Source organism: Lepidochelys kempii, chromosome 15, assembly GCF_965140285.1.
Source record: "Lepidochelys kempii isolate rLepKem1 chromosome 15, rLepKem1.hap1, whole genome shotgun sequence".
Taxonomy (NCBI): domain Eukaryota; kingdom Metazoa; phylum Chordata; order Testudines; family Cheloniidae; genus Lepidochelys; species Lepidochelys kempii.
The window spans coordinates 13,717,961-13,741,605 of NC_136394.1; the positions used below are offsets into that span (position 1 = coordinate 13,717,961).

The 23,645-nt window shown below is 42.6% G+C and overlaps 2 protein-coding genes across 2 annotated transcripts; both read right to left on the bottom strand.

Moving 5' to 3' along the window:
• Positions 1–87: 87 nt before the first annotated feature.
• LOC140898504 (macrophage migration inhibitory factor) lies at positions 88–4,525 on the bottom strand. The gene is made up of 3 exons (XM_073312333.2): positions 4,274–4,525; positions 1,843–2,015; positions 88–353 (listed from the first exon to the last, which is right to left on the bottom strand). Exons 1-3 carry the CDS (start codon positions 4,379–4,381, stop codon positions 287–289), a joined length of 348 nt encoding a protein of 115 aa, XP_073168434.1. The 5' UTR covers positions 4,382–4,525; the 3' UTR covers positions 88–286.
• A 6,357-nt stretch (positions 4,526–10,882) lies between these two features.
• LOC140898868 (macrophage migration inhibitory factor) lies at positions 10,883–22,454 on the bottom strand. Its single transcript, XM_073313394.1, has 3 exons — positions 22,347–22,454; positions 11,827–12,002; positions 10,883–10,949 (listed from the first exon to the last, which is right to left on the bottom strand). Exons 1-3 carry the CDS (start codon positions 22,452–22,454, stop codon positions 10,883–10,885), a joined length of 351 nt encoding a protein of 116 aa, XP_073169495.1.
• Positions 22,455–23,645: the final 1,191 nt, after the last annotated feature.

The window sequence follows — 23,645 nt, forward strand, 5'->3', positions numbered from 1 at the left end:
GTGGTTCAAAGAGACAGAAAAACACTTGTTTGTTAGGCTAGCCAAACTCCCTCCCCGATCCTAAAGGAAGAGCTCACGCCATGCCACTTCCTTCTAAATCTTTATTTTTTATTTTCTACATATAGAAAACAAAAGGAATGTTAAACAGTCATGTGAACACACTAGCAAGGAACCGTCATCCGTGACAGTGCACAAAATGCAGGGAAGGGCAACTTGTGCCATGGTCTGCTAATAGGCAGGAGATGTGCAGGTCCAGGAATAGCCTCTTTGCTCACATGGGAGTGCCCTATTGGAAGGTGGAACCATTCCAGCCCACATTAGCAGCATTCATGTCATAATAGTTGATGTAGACTCTGTTTAAAAAAAAAAAAAAAAAGTAGAAATGTTGACCATGACAAATGTTAGATGCTTAGTACATGAAAGCTATCCATTATTACCTATATAGGAAACCGGGGGGAGGGAGAGAAGGGGAAGGAATATCACTCCCCCTCCCACCCTCCAAGGGATGTGGTTTCACATTTCCATTTTTAATTTTTAGAAAAGCTAGCAAGATCTTTACCAGTAAATTTTGGCTTAAGCCCAGAAGCTGCACCACCCACCACCCATTCCCTTCTCCAATACTTTACCAAGCACTGGAAAGCTGGGTTTGCCAAGGCTCGCAGCCTCCAGCACACTGCCTTTTCTTTCTTGCATTTCCAAGCTCTTAGTTAAAAACACGTCATTTTAGTGACATGTCTGGAACTGCAGGAGAGATCAAAAGGTTTGAGCTCTTTTGAGAGCTGCAACCTTTTTCCAAAACCAAATGGACTCTCCTGGCTGCCTGCAGCTCCCTGCTTCTCCAGGCATAGGCAGCAGCAGCTTCCTCCTGCTGTTTGCCACTGAGCACAGCTGCTCTACTCCCTTGCTGGCTGACAGAACTACAGCTGTTTGCCAAGTGCCTGCATTCTTCTGGGTCCCCAATCTGCCCAAGGATCTCCCTTCATGCCCCCCAAAAAGGGGGGGGGCACACTGAATATTATACATACGTTCATCATATTTCACCCTAACCCCTAAGGGTCAGATTATACTGCATTAGTCAGCCATTCGGGATTAGAATTAGTCTATTAGCCAAGTGGTTCTCAACCAGGGACCCGGAAAGCTCTTCCAGTGGGTACATCAACTCATCTAGATATTTGCCTAGTTTTACAATAGGCTACATAAAAAGCACTAGTGAAGTCAGTACAAACTAAAATTTCATATAGTCAATGATTTGTTTATACTGCTCTATATACACTATATGCTGAAATGTAAATTCAATATTTATATTTCAATTGATTTTACAATTATATGGTAAAAATAAGAGAGTAAGCTATTTTTCAGTAACAGTGTACTGTGACACTTTTGTATTTTTATGTCTAATTTTGTAAGCAAGTAGTTTTTAAGTGAGGTGAAACTTGAGGGTACACAAGACAAATCAGACTCCTGAAAGGGATACAGTAGTCTGGAAAGATTGAGAGCCAGCCTGAACCACATTAATCCAGAAAAAGCCAATTAATGGCACCAGCACACACCTTTCAGATTTTAGAACAGCTGTAACTCCCTACTCAGAATAGATTCAGTTCTTTAGTAAAAGGCTTGCATGATGAAGGACTTTTTCAGTTAGGAGTCTTATGAAAGAGCCATATTTGCAGTATTATACTGAAATAAAGCTGGAAAAAAAACACCCTCAGGTGTGCGTGGGAGGGAAAAACAACCCCTCAGGTGCGAAAAGCAATAACAGACAACCAGAGAGCATAATAAAGAATCCAAAAAAGTAATTTTAGATAAGCAGATAACTGGAATGTCACTCTGGTGCAGCCTTACCTGTCTGCAGGTATGTGCAGCTGTTTAGTGAGCAAGTCACACAGCAGCTTGGTATAGCTCTTGTTCTGCTGCCCTCCTATCTTGCCAATGCTGTGAAGGCTGCAAAGGGCACAAGGATCGGTGGAGCCCCCAAAGGACATAAGCTGATCAGCTGCAATGTGCACAGCTATGTACTGTGAAACAAATCAACAACCGGTGATCAGGTAATATTCCACGCTCTCCTGATGTGTATTTACTTGGAATCCAGAGAGCAGGCTTGTTTTCTGGAATTAGCTACTGCAAGCACAAATGGTGTTTAATCATACACATTTCTAAAGCATCCACTACAGTAGTATAGTACCTTAGTCAGACATGTAGTGATTTAGCTCCCCAGCTTATATTTTTTCCTTTTTTTAAATAATTCTGTAATTTTTTAAATAAAGACATCAACCACCTCCTGCAAAGGTGTGGTGATCCTTCTCATTGAGACTCATGCCTGCATCCAACTCGCTGTCTAGCCAGCTGATGTTTAGCCATTGGTGAGGGCTGTAATTGTTAGCTTCCACTCAAGTTGTAAGCAGGTGCACATCCCGGGGGCCATTGACCAGTCAGATTGCTCCCATAAATCTATAACATTTTAAGGCATCTGCGGTCTAGTAGATTTAGCACAGGACAGGGAGGCAGGAGGACTCTGTTCTCTTGCTTGCTCTGCCACCAATTCACTGGTGGTGTGTAAACTAACCTTTTTTGTTCACATTTCACACTGGTACAACTCCAGTAGTGTGACCGCAACTCATGCTGATGGAGAAAGACCATTGGCATTTTGGCCACCTCTCTCCTAACCCTGCTCAGGGGCCCATAAAGATGATTGGGTGATCAAAACACTAATGGGCTGTCTACTCTGATACTCCCAGAGCTTTAGCTCCCATTATAGTAGCACAAGTGGGAAATTTAAAAGATAATGCTAGCATTGATAATAGCCACTGTATGACCTTGGGCAAGCCAGTGGAGCCACATACCCACGCTTGTAAAGTGATTTGAGAGCTATAGGGACCAGGAGCCTCGATATGTGCTAGACAGTAGATAAACATTTTTTGTGACTGAATAGGATTTGAAACTGTATTTATTTTTAAGATGAATTTTCTGCAGCTACCTGGGGCTGTCACACTCTCTCTTACCCATTGCTGCCCTCTATGCCAGAAAGTTTTTCCAACCCACTGGGCCTCACTGCAGCCCAAATCAGCAAGGGAAAAAAGTGACCTCACATAGCATTAGTCTTCTGTACACATCATTCTTTAATAGCAAAGCCCCACTTTGATCCGGCTTTTGTGGACATCAATAGAGAAAAATACTTGTAGGGTGACCAGATGTCCCAATTTTATAGGGACAGTCCCAATATTTGGGGCTTTTTCTTATCAAGGTGCCAATTACCCCCCACTCCCAGCCCCGATTTTTCACACTTACTATCTGGTCACCCTAAATACTTGGTGAGAAGAGCTTGCCAGGTTAGTAAGAAACACAATATGTTTGCATGATGAATATTCCTAATCTATACACCCATTACAGTGAAGACCTACCTATTCTAACAGAACAGTTCCCTCCCACAAATACAACTACAGTAAACAGAGCTATCTCAAAAAGAAAAGGAGGACTTGTGGCACCTTAGAGACTAACCAATTTATTTGAGCATAAGCTTTCGTGAGCTACAGCTCTCTTCATCGGATGCATACTGTGGAAAGTATAGAAGATCTTTTTATAAACACCCATTTTTTCATGCTTTGTGTGTATAAAAAGATCTTCTATACTTTCCACAGTATGCATCCGATGAAGAGAGCTGTAGCTCACGAAAGCTTATGCTCAAATAAATTGGTTAGTCTCTAAGGTGCCACAAGTCCTCCTTTTCTTTTTGTGAATACAGACTAACACGGCTGTTACTCTGAGAGCTAGCTATCTCATTGGCTTTTCTACAAGCTAAGCATGCGAGAACCCACTCCTGCACCTAGAGAACCAACACCCTGGCCTTGCCCACGAGGGAGACGGGCCTCATTATGCAGTCTACATATTGGTCAGACGCACATTCAGTTATGCCATTGGCAGAGGAGGAGGAGAAGAACCCAACTCCCCCTCCCCCGGGCCATGCCAGCAAGCCTCCATGCGCTCACTCAGTCCTTCCACCCTGTCTCGCCGCACTCCCAGGCGACCGACTGACCTCAAAGCTGCCTGCAGCAGCAGCAACAATTAGAGGTCTCCCTTTTCCACGGAGACTCGTTACAAGAGACTCATTTCCGTTTCCTCTAGGCTAGAAAGGAAGCATCCAGGAGAACAGCACCAAGGATTCAGGCTAGCTACGACGTCCTTACGTTGTACAGTTTGCCCTGCCTGCCTGCAAGTTACCTACATGCCCAAGGGGGTGGGAGGAGGAGGAGGAGGGGGGTTACCCCCCTGAACTCACCTGGGCAGGCTTGCCCGTAGCCTTTGCTAGCTGCTGGGTGATCTCCCCAGTCAGGCTCTCTGGCACTGCATCCTTGCTCACGTTGGTGTTAACAACAAACATGGGCATCTTGAATCCTTGCAAGGAACTTTCCCTTTCTGCTAAACCGTTAATCTCAGCCTATGGCTGCTTCCTGGGCGGCGGCTGCAAAATGGAGCTGAAGAGAAGAGAGCCTGCAGCAAGCCCCTCTCGCTGGGCTCTGAAATGCTGCTCATGTGATCTGTGCCGGACCAGATTCTTAAAGGGACCGCAGCACCCAAAAACTGGGGCTGCTGTCTGCAGATAATTTTGGCAACTAAACACTCAGTTAAAGCGTATTCCTGGTGCACCTACTGGGTTTAATGTGTTTATAGTTTCCCCTCTCCCCTAGATTCCCTACAGAGTTCTTCCCATTTCTTCCTTTGCTCAGTCATTTGCTTTACTCTATTAATTAATTAATTAATTAATTAATTAATATTTATATTATGGCAACACCCAAAGGCTCTTGTAAGGATTGGATACCCCTTTGTGCAGGGCACTGTACGAACATAGGCCCCAATCCTGCAAACACTTATGCTTATGAATGGTCTCACTGATTTCAGTGGGACTATTCATCGTGGTAACATTAATCATTGGTATTTTTGCAGGATGGGGCCAAAGAAAAGACACAACTCCTACCCTGAAGATGAGCTTTTATTTGCAAATAAATGGCATCCCTCTGCATTTTTTGATATAAATGTGTATTTGGCTTTGTCTGGTTTCTTCGTGTCACATAATGCAAACCATGGTTTAGATCTGTGTTGCTGGCATAAATTAGTTCTTCAGTGCTTCTCCTTTGCTTTTCACTGTTAAATAGACAATGATCCATTTCTTTTCAGTGCTATGATTTCCATACCATGTTTTCTTGTTTGAACTGAATTATGCAGAAGTGGTCTATCTAATCCTGGCTCTTGAATGAAGTGGAGCTACTTCATATAGAGGCCAAAGGCTGCTTGAGTGATGAGCCCTCTGCTGGGCTGTGTGCTGTGATGTACATAGATTGCCCTGGACCTTGTGTAATCATTTACTTCAGCGCAAAGAGAGTGTAAAATGCTGCTAAATCAGAATGGTAGCGTTTTACCCCCAATTTGCACTGGTTAAATGACTCAAAATAGAGGGCAACAGAGAATCAGATTCATAACCTCCTCCAGCCTGGCCTACACACACACACACATCCACACACACATACAAGAACAATTGAAAAATTACTTGGTTCTTATATTTGTAGAAAACCAGCCAATATGTAAATAATGACACAACTGAGCATAGACACCGGCTAATGTACCTACAGTAATGGTCCAGAAAAACAGTATACAATAAATAATGAGATGGCAGGGTCTGGGTCAAGAACATGGGGAATGTTTTAAAATGTTTTAGTAATGCTATTTTTAAAAAGGACACACTGTCCCTATTATTCCCTGCAATTGCATAAATCATTCTCCCTCCCTGCTCCCTCACCTCCAGCGTGCTGAGGGATTGCAGGAATGAAAGGGTGTTGCTTCTGGGAATTCCTGCAATACAGGGGATCATGGCGCAGCGAGTGACTGCACCCCAGCCGTTCTCACATACCTTCCCTGGCCTGCCAACCCCAAAACTACAGAACCCCAGCCATCCTGCAGTTCTTGCATGGAGAGTATCTATGGTCTCTGGTGATGCTGTGGAAGTACTCTTCTTCACTTTGGCAGGTTTGGGGGGAGGTTTCCCCTACACAATGGAGGGCAATATTTGGCCCTCTATTTGGATCTCAGATAAAGGGCTTGCATGTTCACTAAAGCTGCCCATGTGCATGTGTAACCGACCTGGAGTGTATATATGTTACACATACACACAATTTTAATCATTCATTTTTGGATACACAGCATGCATTTTAAGATGTGACCTGAGCCTTTTATTCTTTCCTAAGCATCACTACACACAGTAGACCCTCAGAGTTATGAACACCAGAGTTACGAACTGACCAGCCAACCACACGCCTCATTTGGAATCAGAAGTACACAATCAGGCGGCAGCAGAAACAAAACAAACAAACAAAAAGCAAATCCAGTACAGTACTGTCAAATGTAAACTATTAAAAAAAAGGAAAAACAAGATTTTTCTTCTGCATCGTAAAGTTTCAAAGCTGTATGTCAATGTTCAGTTGTCAACTTTTGAAAGAACCACCATAACGTTTTTTTCAGAGCTACGAACATTTCAGAGTTACAAACAACCTCTATTCCTGAGATGTTTGTAAATCTGAGGTTCTACTGTATTTTATAATTAAAATAATAATAATAACGACCATCTTGGGAAGGAATGGGTCGAAGAAATAAAGATGCTGGGATCTCAGATGGTTTGAATTTGTACACATAAAAATGAATCAGGCTCAAAGCTCTCATGACGTGGGATGGCTGCTGTGGGCAGAGTGCACCCAGCGTTTTTTTTTAAAATGTAAGGCAGACAGTTGGGTCCAGATCCTCAAAAGGATTTGGGCGGCGAACTTCCATTCTAATCTTTATTGTCCTTGGACATTGCTCAATTGGTGAAAAGGGAGGGGAAACAGTTTGTCCATTTACGGTCTCTGCACATTGCAAATCCTAGGATCTGATATTGGCCTCTTGTAGCAGATATGACCATAGTTTCTAGTAAGTAGCTAACTGCCTTGCTACAACTATGTTTTTTGGTGTAAGTACAATTTTGGACACACTTTTGCTAATACAGATACAGGGAGGGTTTGTAGCGCAATCCTACTCTTCAGTTTAAGTGTGCAGAGTGATTCTAAGAAAGGGCAGTAAGGCCAAATCTAAAGGGAACTGGGAGCCATGTTATTCAGACTATTTTGGTAATACAATTTAAAATCAGTTCAAGCTAATTCTGTTTAAACTGTGTTAGACTGGCCAGCATGAACAGGACAAAAGCATGTCTAAATTTAGTTTAGAAGCTGTGTTCTAGCCCAGATTTCTACCTGAGCTAGAACACAGTTTCTAAATTCATTTTTCAACTTCTCCACACTGGCTGACTTGACTAAACTGTGTTTAAAGGAACACTCTTATATGAAAACATATTTTTAGGAAGCACATTTCCTTATGTATTGTCACAGGGTAGCTGGTCCCTTTAAGGGGAATCAGAGCTCAGTCTACATAGAACTGATGTCTTTAAGGAGAATGAGCCAATCTTGGCCCACCTGCCAATTAATTGCCTAGGTAGGTGGTTGGAAACTAATTTTTTTAATGAGCACCTGGAGCTGATAAATGGCTACTACAGTGCAGGTGAAGAATACTCCTACAGTGAGTAAAGCCTTATAAGGAAAGGAACTGCCTAGATAGCTGCAGGAAGCCTCGTTTGTGGGGTGCTATGGGCTGCATGCTATCAGGAGAAGAGCTGCAGAGGGTAGGATGGCCCTGGCTCCAGTGAAGGAATCAGTGTTGAGAGAATGCCTACTATGTAAAGAGTCTAGGGGTATGTCTACACTATGGAATAAGGTCGAATTTATAGAAGTCGGTTTTTTAGAAATCGGTTTTATATATTCGAGTGCGTGTGTCCCCCCACAGAAAATGCTCTAAGTGCATTAAGGGCATTAACTCGGCGGAGTGCTTCCACAGTACCGAGGCTAGCGTCAACTTCCGGAGTGTTGCACTGTGGGTGGCTATCCCACAGTTCCCGCAGTCTCCGCCGCCCATTGGAATTCTGGGTTGAGATCCCAATGCCTGATGGGGCTAAAACATTGTCGCGGGTGGTTCTGGGTACATATCGTCAGGCCCCCTTTCCCTCCCTCCCTCTCTCCGTGAAAGGAAGGGCAGACAATCGTTTTGCGCCTTTTTTCCTGAGTTACCTGTGCAGATGCCATACCATGGCAAGCATGGAACCTGCTCAGGTAACCGTCACCGTATGACTCCTGGGTGCTGGCAGACGCGGTACAGCATTGCTACACAGTAGCAGCAAGCCATTGCCTTCTGGCAGCAGACGGTGCAATATGACTGGTAGCCGTCCTCGTCGTGTCCGAGGTGCTCCTGGCCACGTCGGCTGGGAGCGCCTGGGCAGACATGGGCGCAGGGACTAAATTTGGAGTGATTTGACCAAGTCATTCTCTTTAGTCCTGCAGTCAGTCCTATTGAACCGTCTTATGGTGAGCAGGCAGGCGATACGGATTGCTAGCAGTCATACTGTATCATCTTCTGCCGGGCAGGCAAGAAATGAGGATGGATAGCAGTCATATTGCACCATCTTCTGCCGGGCAGGCAAGAGATGAGGATGGCTAGCAGTCGTACTGTACCATCTTCTGCCGAGCAGCCATGAGATGTGGATGGCATGCAGTCCTTCTGCACCATCTGCTGCCAGCCAAAGATGTAAAAGATAGATGGAGTGGATCAAAACAAGAAATAGACCAGACTTGTTTTGCACTCATTTGCTTCCCCCCCTCCCCTGTCTAGGGGACTCATTCCTCTAGGTCACACTGCAGTCACTCACAGAGAAGGTGCAGCGAGGTAAATCTAGCCATGTATCAATCAGAGGCCAGGCTAACCTCCTTGTTCCAAGAAGAACAATAACTTAGGTGCACCATTTCTTATTGGAACCCTCCGTGAAGTCCTGCCTGAAATACTCCTTGATGTAAAGCCACCCGCTTTGTTGATTTTAGCTCCCTGAAGCCAACCCTGTAAGCCGTGTCCTCAGTCGCCCCTCCCTGCGTCAGAGCAACGGCAAACAATCGTGCATCTGAGTTGAGAGTGCTGTCCAGAGCGGTCACAATGGAGCACTCTGGGATATCTCCCAGAGGCCAATACTGTCGAATTATGTCCACAGTACCCCAAATTCGAGCCAGCAAGGCCGATTTAAGCGCTAATCCACTTGTCAGAGGTGGAGTAAGGAAATCGATTTTAAGAGCCCTTTAAGTCGAAATAAAGGGCTTCATCGTGTGGACGGGTGCAGGTTTACATCGATTTAATGCTGCTAAATTCAACCTAAAGTCCTAGTGTAGACCAGGGCTCTGTGTGGGAAAGGGTGCTATTTGATATGGGGTGGGGAGTTACTCGCTCTTTGACTTTTTCTAGGTCTCTGTGTTCCCTTATGTCTTCTACTTTTTGCTTGTCCTTCTCCCTGCCTGAAGACTTTGGATGTGGTCATTAGAAAGACAACCCTTCTTTCCCCCCCCCCCAAATCTTTCTTAAATGATGTACCTGATGTGGGACTACCCTGAGACTGAGCTGGAGGCTACCTCCTAGGGAAGAAGATCTTTGTTGTGCAGTCTGTTAATATCTGAGAGCCTCAGAAGTGGGGGAGGGCTTGGTTGACATGTAAAAGCCTTGGCTAAACTTATTGTTAACTGAGTTGGGGGGAAAAACTCTGGTAGAGTATCCACAGTGCTGGAAGGATGTTCGTGTTGGAGGGAAGGGGGATGATGGCCTGTGCCTTTTATACATAATATAATTAATACTTTAGATCAAGACCTGAATCAGCTTAAATGACTGACTCATTACTTTTATACTGTTTACATCTGGTATTTTTCTTCATGAACATGGAAAGTAGACTAGCTGGGATGACTTGTTCGTAGTGCTGCAGACCTTGAAATACTGCCATGTTTGGAAGTTGGTGCTAAAGGGGGATGATTATTTGTTTAAAGAAAACTTCCACTGGAAAAGCTCTCATGATGGAACCCAATGTTTTGTGCTTGTTTAGGTAAAACCAGTCTTCAGCTTCTATACTGATGAATGTGAAACTTTAGATGGTTTCAGGCAGGAAACAAGTTTATTGGTGATAAATTCAATTTCCCAGCAACCCTCCACCACAGCTGACAAATATGTAGTTCTTTAAAGGCTAACTGGCTGCATGTTCAGTTAAACAAAGCTAGGAAGTCCATTTACAATCTGGTGACTGTGGTAATGTTGCACAAACATTGACCAACTTCCTTTGGCTTTATGTTTGTGGCTTAAAAAAACAAATGCCTACATTTTGGGCCAAATTGGACTAGTCAGGTTCTTTAAACTGAATTGACTGGTTTTTGGCCAACAGTAAATGGAGTTCTATGGCCCAGTCCTGTACTCCTTCCTCAGATAAAGCTACTGTTGAAGTCTGACTGTAAACTATACTTTTAAAATTGCCTTGAGAATTAAGTGCCTGGTGCAGGCTGGCTAAACTTTGGCTAGACTTCTGTTGCCATCTAATCAGGCATTAAGTGCTGTGCTTGCCTCTGTGGCTTTGTCTAGGCAATGAAAACTCAAATTTCCCTCTAACATTAGCAGCTTGTGTAGACAGGTTGCTGCTGACATTTAATAAGTCAACTAATCCTGCTCAGAGCAAGTCTAATGTACAATTAAGAAGCATCTCTCATACAGATCAATAGAAAGCGTGTCCATCTTCCCATGTCTCTGAAAAGTAATAAGACTCTCTGCACTTTTTCTAAGTCTCTACTTTTCTTTTACAGGTGTGGTGCAGAAGAATGTTAAAGCAGCAACAGGTAAGCATGCTAAGGAATCGTGATCCTTGAATTGGCACACACAATGCAGAAAGTATGACATGAGCACTAATCTCAAACTCGGTAAATGCTGGTCCACGAATAACCTGTTACTTTATGTAGGTGCCTTAAGCAAAGGTGGTACGGTTCCAGCCTACGTTGGCAGCACTCATATCAAAGTAGCTGATGTAGATTCTGAAAGAGAAGAGATGCTGAGAACAGAGCTCTGCAAACTGTGTTTCACTAGGTGAAACAAACAGTGTCAAATATCCCTGTAATCCTGAAGCCTTCTCCAGATTTTACTATCTGAATTACATGTTCCTTAAACTGTCAAGCATCTGCAAAAGCTTAATGTAGTCTCCTTATCTTCCTGTCAATTTGTACATATTATTTCAACTTACCTTAAATTATTTATTCTTAAATAAATTGTCATGTCCAGTTTGGGCCTACGTAAAGGAAAAGCAACAGAAATGCTGCTTTTTTCTTTTGTAAAAATTCTGATGGGAACAGGTTGGTTTGTCTTTTTTTGAAAGAAAACATTCCTCTGCAGTTTGTTTGCATCCCAGATTCTGCATTGAAAATTCAAGTGCATGAGAACCTGAAAGTGAAATTAATAACTAGCAAGTGATACTGTGTAGTACAATGTTGCATTCTGGAAGACCAGATGTGAAAAGCAAACAGTAGTGGAAAGTTACTTATTTGTCAAACCTTTATTTTTAAAAAATATGGTTTCCAAACTGACAGGATTTTAACTTTTTTCTTCAGTTTCTGTTCTTGTAGTATCAATTTTGTTCTCTAGTAGTTAGTCAAGTTGTTATATCTAATCAGTTGGCCATGGTCACATACTAACTGAACCTGAGATGTTCAGCACCAGCATCTCCTACCATTTGTGCTGAAGGGGTTATCCCCTTCCTATTATGACAATTGGCAATACAGAGTTTAAATTTTGTTTTTTACTGTCTTCAAACAGGTTGTTCAAAAAAGTGTTAATGCAAAGAGCTATGTAATTTGGGGTTAGTAGTTTAAACAGATATGGAGACCCCAAATCAGGCACGCTGTAGTACAGGCTCACCTGTCTGCAGGTATTTTCAGATGTTTGTTCAGCAGGTCACACAGCAGCTTGGAATAGTCCTTGTTCTCCTGGTCTCCTATCTTGCCAATGCTGTAGAGAAAGCACGTGGCGCAGGGGTCTTTAGAGCCATGGAAGGACAGCAGCTGATCAGAGATCTGTAGTGTTAGATTGCTTTTCTTTGTGATTGTGGGGGAGATTTTCAAAGGCAAATTAACTGTCAATGGGATTTAGGCACTCAAGTGTATTGCAATACAAACTGCCATTATGTTTGTGCCTTGGAATTTTCCCCTTGTATACTCGCTCTTCACCCTAGCTTGTTGTTACTTGTATTGAATGCACCGAAGAAGGTGAGGAGTTGCTACCCCTTGCCCTGTAACCTCAAGTGCCTTGCTGCTGTGGTTCCTCTGCCTGGGTCACCCACCCTCAGCAACAAGGATGTACTTCTATATAGTGGGCAACCCTGGTCCAATGCTTTGGATCCTGGTGCCTGCCTGCAATCTCTCAGACTACCACTGGCTTCTACCAGCCTTGGTTAACAACTGGTATGGTGATTCCACACACTCATAGCCCTGAATTTTCCCAAAAACCTGTTTTGATTGTTCCAGGACTGGATATATCAGAGGGATATTAAGGTTTGCTGCCCTTTTAAGGAGTCAGTATCCAATAGCTAGCTACTTTAACTGGAGTTACCAAACTGTTCAGTTTAAATATCACACTTTTTTGATTAAAAACAAAATGAGTTTCATCACACAGATATGACTTTAAATGAATTCAAATGAGTTAGAAATGGTTACCTGCAAATAAAAGTGAAACCACCCATCTAAAATGTAATCTAGCAAGTTTTGGTTCAAGGCTTTAAGATGGCCTTACTCACCCCCAGTTTTCCATTAAGAGGGGGACTGACTCTTCCTTGGTCAGGATCTTGCCCAGATGCCCAAGGGGTTTAGGTGAAATAACTTGGGGTTCTCTATAGTCTAAGGAATCCTCGAAGTGGATTATTCTGAAGGGTTTCCTGCTCCTCCCCTCCCCCTGCAAGTAAAGCTCATTTGAACTGTGAGGTAGGTGACAGAGCATGGAGCTTCCTTCACCACCAGAGTTCTCATTTCCCCCACTTGATGACAGGAAACAAAATAACTTGTCAGCAATCTCCTCCCTCTGCTATCTTGAGGGCCCTGTTTACTAATTATATGTAAATTGAGGTAAAATTACTTTGGTTAGGATAGGCTTGTTTTAACAGCTTTTGCCTACCTCGGCAGGGCTGTCTGGTTTTGACCATATGTTAATGACATCATACGGGGGACTTTATTACTTTACATAAATATTGCTACATCTATTTCACCATGATATTAGTGACAAGTAAATCTAGTTTTCAAATGATTCCTCACAAAGTGTACTTTGTACAAAGGTTACAATAGTGTGTAGGGTGTGACTACATGGGGTGCTTATGATGTTGCACTCCCTATGTTTATGGAAATATGCTTATGAGTGAATGTAATGTAACTCAAATATGCTTTATACAAAAGGTCTCTGGTAAGATATCCTTACAAAGCTTAGCTACTGAGTGTGTTCATCCTATTTGTATGTATCATTCTTGTATCTAAAACTAGAAATATGAAGTATCACTCTGAGGTCCTATTGTAATCATGCAAAGTGTGGGCCATTAATGGTTTAGAATCTTGATGGCTCCCAGTGACTAGTACAATTGGTTGTAAATGGCTCTGTTTATCTGCAATCCTTCCTGCATTAGTTCCTGTGAGTCAGACCAGGAAGAATGGAGGCTAGGATCTCACAGTATGTCTGACCATGTCACCTGGTACTGGAATCCATCTTAAACCTGGTGCTTCCCCATTTAGAAGGAGGGGTGGGGACCCAGAGAGACAAGATTCCCACCTTTTGCCAAAGCTATAAAAGGAGGTGGAACAGAACAAAGGAGGATGCCAGTCATGAGAAATCCCCTAGTTACCACCTGAGCTGGAACTAACGGACTGTACCAGGGGAAAGGATTGGGCCCAGACTAGGAAGGAGTCTAGTCTGCAAAAGAAGCTTATTGGAACATCTGAGGGTGAGATTAACTGTATTCTGTTTCTTAATGTATTAGGCTTAGACTTGCTAAGTGTTTTTTTGCTTGGTAACTTATTTTGTTCTGTCATTACTTGAAACCACTTAAATCCTACTTTTTATACTTAACAAAGGTGATTTTTATTAACCCAGAGTAAGTGATTGATACCTGGGGGAGCAAACAGCTGTGTATCTCTGTTATAGAGGGTGGACCATTTGAGTTTCTGTATAAAGCCTATACAGGGTTAACTGATTTATTTGGGATTTGGATCCCATTGGGAGCTGGGTGTCTGGGTGCTGGAGACAGGAGTACTTGCTCAGCTGTTTTCAGTTAAGTCTGCAGCTTTGGGGGTGTGGTTCCGACCTGGGTCTGTGTTGCAGCAGGCTAGTGTGTCTGGCTCAACAAGACAGGGTTCTGGAGTCCTAAGCTGGCAAAAAAAAAAAAAAAAAAAAGGCTTAGAGGTAATTTCAGCACATCAGGTGACAGTCCCACGGATGTCTCTGTGCCCAAACCCATCACAGTGCTTTTGGACACACTTGTGCCATACAAAACTTCTAAAGATAGTGCTGCTAATCACCCAACTAGACAGTTATTAATAAGCCAGGGATGCTTCTAGCATGTAGCATTTGGGCTGGGTGATGCTACCTTCATTACTCCCTCTATTGTAGAACTGTTTTCTTAGAAAGTACGACACTAAGATTGTGGGGTGCATTGCAGCAGCTGTTGTCCTTGTGAGTATTAAGTTATAGGAGGTAGCATAGTTCCCTTGCTCTCCTGCCCCACATATGGGGCATCTCTTCCTCTGCACCCACATAACTCTGCCTAAAGAATATACAACTTGGTGGGGTGGATTTTGATTACATGTAAGAATAATCAGGATTAGTTTCCTAATAGAGGGAAATGGGTGGCACTAAACTTGGCCATTTGTTGCCTCCAAGGAGCAGGTGTCCATTAGACCAGCCATGAAAATAACCCCTTGGTAAAAAGAATTGGGGAAGGAGGGAGAGTGCCAGTTATTTACACACACGCCGATTATAGCATCAGTATAGTGGGAGGTTTGTAAGGGGGAATTAGCCAAAATGATCTTAAGTGTTTAAATATAAAAAGGAGCTGAGCGGCTACAAACCCAATGAGCAGCCATCCCTTGTGCACATGTGAGATGCTATTGGAGAACTATTGTCAAACGGGGGTGCTTAGAGAGGCAGGCCAACAATGCTTATATTAGCACTTAAATTCACACTTTCATTTTACTCAGATGACAGTCACTCCTGTGCAGAGAGGCAACACAAAGCTAGTGTACCACTTAAGCCCTCAGAATAGGGTTTAAATCCTATTTAAGTGGTATGGAGGCATGTCTGCCATCTACAGTGGGATGAATTTCAGGAGGGATTTTCAAAAATGCTTTGTGTTGGTTGTCAACTTTGCTCCCATTGAACTTAATGGGAGCAGTGCCAGACCAATACTAAGTACCTCTGAAAATCCCACCTGGAAACTTGAGCACTGAAGTGTGGGCTGTGGATGTCACTTGTGAAAAGGACTCCTGGAGCATTAGGGTGCTGATAACCCTCTCTCAAGAGACATGGAAATCCCTGTGTCAAGGCCTCCATTTTATTCTTAAACTTTGCCTCTGAAACACAGAGGGCACAGACTCCCTTCTCATTTCGCCCCCCCCCCCCATGATGTCAACAGCAGCAGACTATGAAGTGAAGCATGTGGAATGATAGGGTTAATTGATTTACACCCTCCCCTACTAAAATAAAATTAGTGCACATCACTTCAGACTAGAATACACCATTCTAAAGACTTTGCTGCTGGGGGAAGCTGCAAAATGTTGTGACATACACACATTGGAACTGTTCTCAAGAAGTCACTAAGGGCTAGATTTCAAAAGGCATTTGGGTACCTAATAATGCAGTTAGGCATTTAATGTGATTTTTCTAAAGTGTCTAGGGCCCAGATCCACAAACGTATTTTGGTCTCTAACCTGCATTGAAATCCATGGAATTTCAGTGCATAAGTAAGTTTGAAGCTCTGGGTGTAGGTGCCTACTTCTATGTCCCCTGACCTGCAGTCTATTTCTGCGTCAAATTCAAATACCTCATCTTGCCTTTAAAGATGCTGCTCCTGCCTACATCTCAACCCTTGTTTCTGCCATTATGTGGGGAATTGGATTGCTATCCTGAAAAGCTTCTGCAAGTGCATCATTCACTTAACAGGCACAGAGAGCTAAAACTTTGTTGTTCTTATAAAATAAAGATGCTCATTAAAAAGAGTAAGGAAACAGTAAGAGTTCAGTTACATATGTTCCTTATTTCCTATTTTTTATACACTCAAACTCCCACTCATTTGCTTTTAAAATCAGCACATAGAGGAATTGACCTGAGAATATTTATCCGCTTTACACACTTGTCTTTTTTGATTCTGCAATCAAACTGATAAAACTGCTAAGGAAGGGAAGATGCCCAGAATTTATCTTTTGGCTGTAAAATTGAAAGCTTAATTATGGCCAATTCTATGCCAACTTTGTTAATTTTTTCATTTCTGATCATAATACCAGAAACATCAAGGTTGTTTCTCTAGCATGTCTGTGCAAGAACAATAGCTCCCCATGAGCAAAGAGTTAACAGGTGATCTTTCCCTATCCCCTTGCACAGGAGCTCAATAGAAGTGTGGCTGCTTGGGAGACTGGGGAGTAAAAGGTCAGGAGGGTGATCAAGTTCCATGCACAGGGCTCCTGGGGTAGCTTGAAACTCAGCCTGGAAGTTGTTCTGTTTTGTAATTTAACTTTTTTTTTTTCTTATGAATATCTCATGAGGTAGAGAGTCTGACTGACTGCATGTTGTTCAACTGAGTCATTCTGCCAATTCATAGTAGCGGAGTCAATAGTATGCCCTGACACTATTGACTTGAAAGGATGTCTCCCCACCCCATAAATTAATTTATTAAAATTTAGTAGACAAAGAACCACTGCATAAATAAAAATCTGGTGCAATCTTCTTTCCAACATATTTTACAGAAAAAAGTTCTTAAATTTTGAAACAGATGGGGGGTGTTTCAAGATTTTAAAAGTCCTGCAACTGATTTAAAGGACAAAAAGTTCTAATGGTGAAAAAATACATGCATTATAATTAAAGAAATGCAATTAAATTGTTCTGTTTCCTCAGTCTCTTTGTAATTAGAGTTCATGCTTGAAGTATCACAACCAGTCAATTACTGTGCACAAAAATAAGAATAGAGAAAGTACACAACTATTCAAAGCTTAAGAGAACTAGACACCGTGCAGGTTTTCAGGACACAACCTGAATGAGTATCTCATATACAATTAATATCAGCAATCACATTGCAAGTTTTAAGGATACAAATTCTCATTCTATTTAATGGACTTCTAGCTAGAGTGGTGAGAAAGAGAATCTGCAGAGAAAACATTACAAGAGTGACCATGCTGTGTGCTCTGGTTTAAGCAGTAGGAATGGAGAAGAAAAGACTGGCTTTAGTGGTGATAAAGGGAAAGTGGCAGGACTTACCAAAAGCCTGAATGTGGAAGAAAGATAGGAGAACTTGAAAATTATACTGACGTCATGACCACAGGAGATGGAGAGAAAAGTGTTCTCAATTGTAAGAGAAAAGGACAAGGTCTGGGAGGAAAATATAGGTAGTCTGGGATATAGTGAGCAAATTCCCAGTGTAATGTCATTGCCTTGCCTGGCTTTACACCTGGCATGAATTTGGCTCATTGAATGGACTCAACTGTGCCTATCAGAGAGTGAAGTTAATATAGTATTTCCAACGGTACTGTGGTAGCAAGACATGAGGTTGGCTTGTTCAACTGATTTTGAAAAGAACTGATTCTTAGAAAGGAAGGCGAGACTAGTGGAAAATGAGCTACAGGTAGGAATTAGTCCATCACAGCAGAAGGTCCCACACCTGGTGACGATAGGTAATCTAATCATCATTACAAAAGTAGTGTTAGAATGCTCAATTTCAATGACTAGTCTCAAAATCCCGGTCAAGAACATCTCAAACACACTACTACAATAGGTGGTGTAGCATTATCTAACCCTAATTATACCGACAGCATTCCAAGGGAATCCTTTCTTCTATTGTTTGAAGATAGCTTCCTAGAATGGAATAGCAAATCCAGTTTTCTAAAATGCTCCTCTGCTAATGAGAAGGTGGTACAGTACTGGACCAAGCTGTGTGGTGGTCATGAAAGCTGCTGCTGCTTTAGGGACTGGAGAGGGTAGAGCATGTTTTAAAATTGTATTCAATAAAGATTAAATTTATGGAAATGTTTTAGACCTTTCACTTGCATACTAATAGGGAGGATAGTGCCACCAACTAGTTTGGAGTGATGAATACAGTCTACTCGGACCTGAAAAAGTTGAGAATGTCACCAACCAATTTTGTAGCCATTTCTTTAAATTCAATAAACAGGCAACTTTTGCCTTGCTTTTCATATAAACTTCTCTAACTGTCTTTCAGTCAACATCTGCTGCAATTCCCAGCAGCTTTTTGGTGTTAGTGAAGAAAACAGATCCTTGCAAAAGCTCTTGGGAGCAATAGCTGTTTAAAAGTGCTGTTTTAGTACCTTGATGTTGGTACTGCAGTCATGGATCTTTGTCAGCTAAAAAGTCCCCTTTGGTTTGGTAATGAGGCAAGCAGAGTGTAGTTTGGTACTGGGTACTCCCATCACTTCTAATAGGACATAACCAGAAAGCTTGTAATGGGACACACTATGCTCTTTTTTTTTTTTACCTTCATTAAAACTCAAACAATGATTGCCTTTGATGACTTGTACTTACTATCTAGCAGGTCAGCTTTGGTCAGAGGTAGCAAGAATGTAGATGCTAGTGTCTCCTTTTTTCTGTTACTGCTTGATGGTGCTTCCAAAGAAGTTGTGTTTATGCAAGAATCTTGCATAATTACCAAGGGTTTGGCGGATTCTCCATCCCTGGCAGTTTTAAAATCAAGGTTGGATTTCTTTTTTTAAAAAGAGATGCCCTAGTTGGAAAGGAATTATTTTGGGAAAGTTCTAGCACTTTGGTTATATGGGAGGTCATACTAGATCAGAGGTGGGCAAACTGTGGCCCGCAGGACCATCCTGCCCGGCCCCTGAGCTCCTGGCCCAGGAGGCTGTCCCCCCCCCCCCACTTCCCCACAGCCACGCCACCGCACGGCACAATGCTCTGGGCGGTGGGGCTGCAGATCCCGGCCTGACCCGGTGCTCTGTGCTGCATGGCACGGCTGCCTGTCCTGGTGCAGCCGCGCTGCCAGCCAGCGGTGCTCCAGGCAGCGCGGTAACAGGGAGCAGGGCGGGTTGGATAGAGGGCAGGAGAGTTCGGGGGGATGGTCAGGGCCGTGGATAGGGGTCGGGGTGGTCAGAGGGCTGGGAACGGGTGTTGAATGGGGGCAGTCAGGGGCATGGGGCAGTCAGGGAGAAGGGGTGGTTGGATGTGGCAGGGGTCCCGGGGAGGGGGGCCCAGGGACAGTCAGCGGACCAAGAGCAGGGGCAGGGATCCGGGGGGGAGGGGGGGGTTGGATGGGGCAGGAGTCCCGGTGGGGGCTGTCAGGGGGCAAGGAGTGGGGGGATTGGATAGGGGGTGGGGGCCGGGCTATGCTGGGCTGTTTGGGGAGGCACAGCCTCCCCTAACCGGCCCTCCATACAATTTCAGAAACCTGATGAGGCCCTCAGGCCAAAAAGTTTGCCCGCCCCTGCACTAGATAATCAGAGTGGTCCCTTCTGGCCTTGCAGTCTTAAGAATCTATGCAAAGCAGAAGCTTGATGGACTGTGTTATTTGATACTAATAACAATGGTTAAAAACTTGAGCAGGTCAGATAAACAGACATATCTGAATAATTGAGACATTGCCCAACTTCACAGCAAATATTATTTACCATGAATTCAAACATCTGTAGTAAAAACGTACACAGCACTGATTCTAACCATAAAACTTCCAATCAGGTGCTGTAAGCATGTACTTCACCTCTATTCCTCTCCCCTGCAGCGGCTACCTGTGCTTCAACCATCAGTCCTTACCCAACCAATTGTGTGGAAATGCAAGAGAATCCGTATAACCCTGACCTCGGATTCCTAAACACTGCTGCTTCACATGGAAGCACCTAAGGCGGAGGTTGGCAGTACTGCATTGTACAGCAGGCAGTTCCTTTTCCACATTGAAAATAGTTTGGTTTTTCTAAGTATTCAGTATAAAGAAGAGCTGCTTCTGGAAAGAGGAGCATGTTTATACATAAAGCAGTTTTGCATTACTATTTCAGTCGTAAGGAGAGTGGTCACTTTAGATAAGCTATTACCAGCAGGAGAGTGGGTTTGTGGGGGCGGGGGTGAGAAAACCTGGATTTGTGCTGGAAATGGCCCAACTTGATCATCATACACATTGTAAGGAGAGTGATCACTTTAGATAAGCGATTGCCAGCAGGAGAGTGGGGTGGGGGGAGGTATTTTTTCATGCTTTGTATGTATAAAAGATCTTCTACACTTTCCACAGTATGCATCCGATGAAGTGAGCTGTAGCTCACGAAAGCTTATGCTCAAATAAATTGGTTAGTCTCTAAGGTGCCACAAGTACTCCTTTTCTAGTTGTGTTTGAATAACACTTCTTCTCCCTCACCATCCAGTTTCTGCTTCCATCTGCCTTCATACCACATTTGTGATCCGAGTAGGTGGCTATGGAAAGCCACGTCTCAGTATGAGGCCCTGGCTGAGATATTAAAGTTGGTGGTTCTTTAAACGTGACCTCCCATGTAGAGCAGTGCAAACTCTACCAGAGACTTGGGTCCTGAAACTCAGGCTGGCTTCTTTCTTTCTTGTACATTAATCACCAGAAATAAAGATACTAGAGGCCATGGTTTAGTACCTCATTGACACCTCTGCAAAATCCATCACCTTTTAGTGTGGTTGCACATGAGAAATGGAAATCAGAATATGAAGGCAATAGGGTTGCACTTGTGTAATTGAGTTGCAACATTTGACTTGAAGTATCTTAGTGCTGGGATGTGTGAGAAGGAGAGCTCAGTTTGACTTGAAGTCCAAGTTGAGTTTGCTGGGCTGTTAGTTGGAAAAATGACTGAACTTAGGAAATCTCACATGGAGTCACACACACTGAGTATTAGCCCCATGATTCCATTGTTACAAAGTCACTTTTCAGGGAAAAGCTAAACTTTAATCCGAAAGCTGACATTTAACATGGTTTAATTGCCTATTTATATTTAGATCATATTTCTTGTTTCCCCATCTTTTTTTGACATTACTGAAATCAGCATCTTACCCCTCTTCCAAATCAGGACATTATTCAAGTAGGTGTTTTATATTGCTTTTTCAGTTGACATTTACATGCTAGTTCTTAGTCCCAAACTAAATTTTCTTTAATTCTTAGTCTCAAACTAAATCCGTTTGTGTTATAAAAATGTGAAAAGGATGTTTGCATGTTCTAAGAAACATTAGATGCTGTTTTTCCTGCTCAGTTAACTGAAAAATGGTTTCTCTTTAAAACTTTAGATTTGCCATGGACTTAATCCTAGAAAGTGGAGAAATGCTTCTGAAAATATTGGCTTAAATCTAGCCCTGATGTACAACAGGTTCAGCTCCATGTTTGCACCCACTTACACCACAACTGATTTTGGTCTTTTTGGTTTAGAAATAATAGATGTGTTTTGAAAATATTGCTGGAAAAGTCACATTCAGAAAGCACATTGATACATTCAGAAAATTGCAGTGAGTATGCACCTGGAACTTCACACAGTGGACTGTCAGATGTGAATAATTCTTATCAAGCCAAGATGAGAATCTAGCCCATGGAAACATATTACATTTATTTCAATTGTCATCCTATACACATGGAAAGATTCACATAAAGACACTGGGCCAAATCCAGAATTAGTAGGGATAATTCTGTTGACTTCAACAGTGGCATATAAGTTGATTTGATTTACACATTGGAGTCCATTTATTTGAATTTGCAGACAGTCAATTTTTGTTGATTAAAAACAAATTCAATGCAAAATTTCAGGTCAGTGCAACATAATGGTTGAGCATTTAATGCCAAAAGATCAGGAAAGTTCATGGCAGAATTGGGACTACAAACCAGATCTCAGGACTTCATATGCAGTATGTATATTGGTTGTAGAAAAACCACATTAAAAGGGAACTTGAACACAAAGTCAGGAAGTTGTTATGGTTTCCACATCAAGTGAATTATTCTCTTTTCTTATGAGTCATCTTAAATGTTATACACAGGCTGTTCAGGCCTGGAATTATTTTAGGGGTGTGTGTGTGTTTGCACACGCAAATAGAAGGTTCTAAATACAGTTAAATTTTTCAGGAATTCAGTGAAGTAACAATAGATGTATTTCCAGGTGTTCTTTTCTGGATTAAGACCCTAGCATATACTATATTGTGCCTAGATTATAAATACAGTAATTATTTGAACCTTTTCTGCTTACCTGTGCAGGTTTACCCAATGCTTTTGGTAGTTGATGGGTGAGCTCTTCTATCAAGCAATTTGGCACTTTATTCTTGCTCACATTTGTGTTAATAATGAATTTAGGCATCTTTTGATTACAAGAGAGCCTTTTTCTAGCCTTTGTTAAAATCCTCACTGAAACTACTACTCCCTGTGCTGTTTCACAGTATACCTGTTATACTGCTCGCTCTCCTATAAAAAGCCCCACAAATGCATAATAATTAATTAGGATCTCCTGATAGTCAGCAGTTCCTGCCCCACCACCCACTCAGGCTCACCTGTTGGGGTTAGTAGAGAGGAAGGAGGCTGGCTAAGCCACCTGCTGGCCTTAATGTTAATGCAAGTAGGAACTGTAAATATATTACAGTGGGGAAAATGTGTATTTTTCACTCATAACAAACAAAAACAGATTTTGTTTAATGTTTAAACAATAATTCATTTTTGGATACAGGCCAATCATGAAAAATATTTAAAAAGTGAATGTTTCAGAAAGTTACAAGTATATAAGAATAGGGGGTTATAATGAGAACTGTTTTGCAATGTTAAGTATAACAACAAATGTAGAAACTTTCCATAACTGTGTGTTCTGGGAGCACTTTACATGGAATAGAATACGAGAAAATAGCAAATGCTCCTTATGTTATGTGGGCCTGGCCTAAAGTCAGTGGAAAGACTCCTATTAACATCAATGGATTTTAAATCAGGTTTTATAACTTCCTCTTTCACCAGTACTACATTTGCGAAGCTTAAAGAATAGGACTAGTCTCTGAGTTCTTGTTCTTCATGCTGTATGCTACAAGTGGTCCCACTGTAGTCAACAGGATGAGAAATCAATGTGAATACTCATAGTGTAAGGTACTACACAGCACTGTATGGGTGGAAAAATTGGGCCAGTGTGACTTTTGTCCCTAACAAGGGTTGCTGTCCACTTGAATGTTCACCAGTAAGGTTATTGAGGGGGATAGGGTATGTGGGCAGGAGGGCATTTGAGGTGAAGTGTGTGTGGTTAGGATACAAGGCAGGTTTTGGGGTCCCAATAGGAGAAAAATTGAATTAATTATTTTCTGAGGAGAAATAATAAGAGTAATGGTGGATCTAGGCCCCTGTAACCCCTCTGGGCACAAAGGGCCCCCCATTGCCTTCAGTCAGGGCATAGGGCCTGGAAAAGCCAGCTGTGTGGGGGGGGAGGGGGGGGAAGCATACAGCTCTAGTTTCTCCTTATCCCACAGTTTCCTGACTGCTGGCACCCAAAAGGTTCCTCCTACAAGACCAGTGGTGC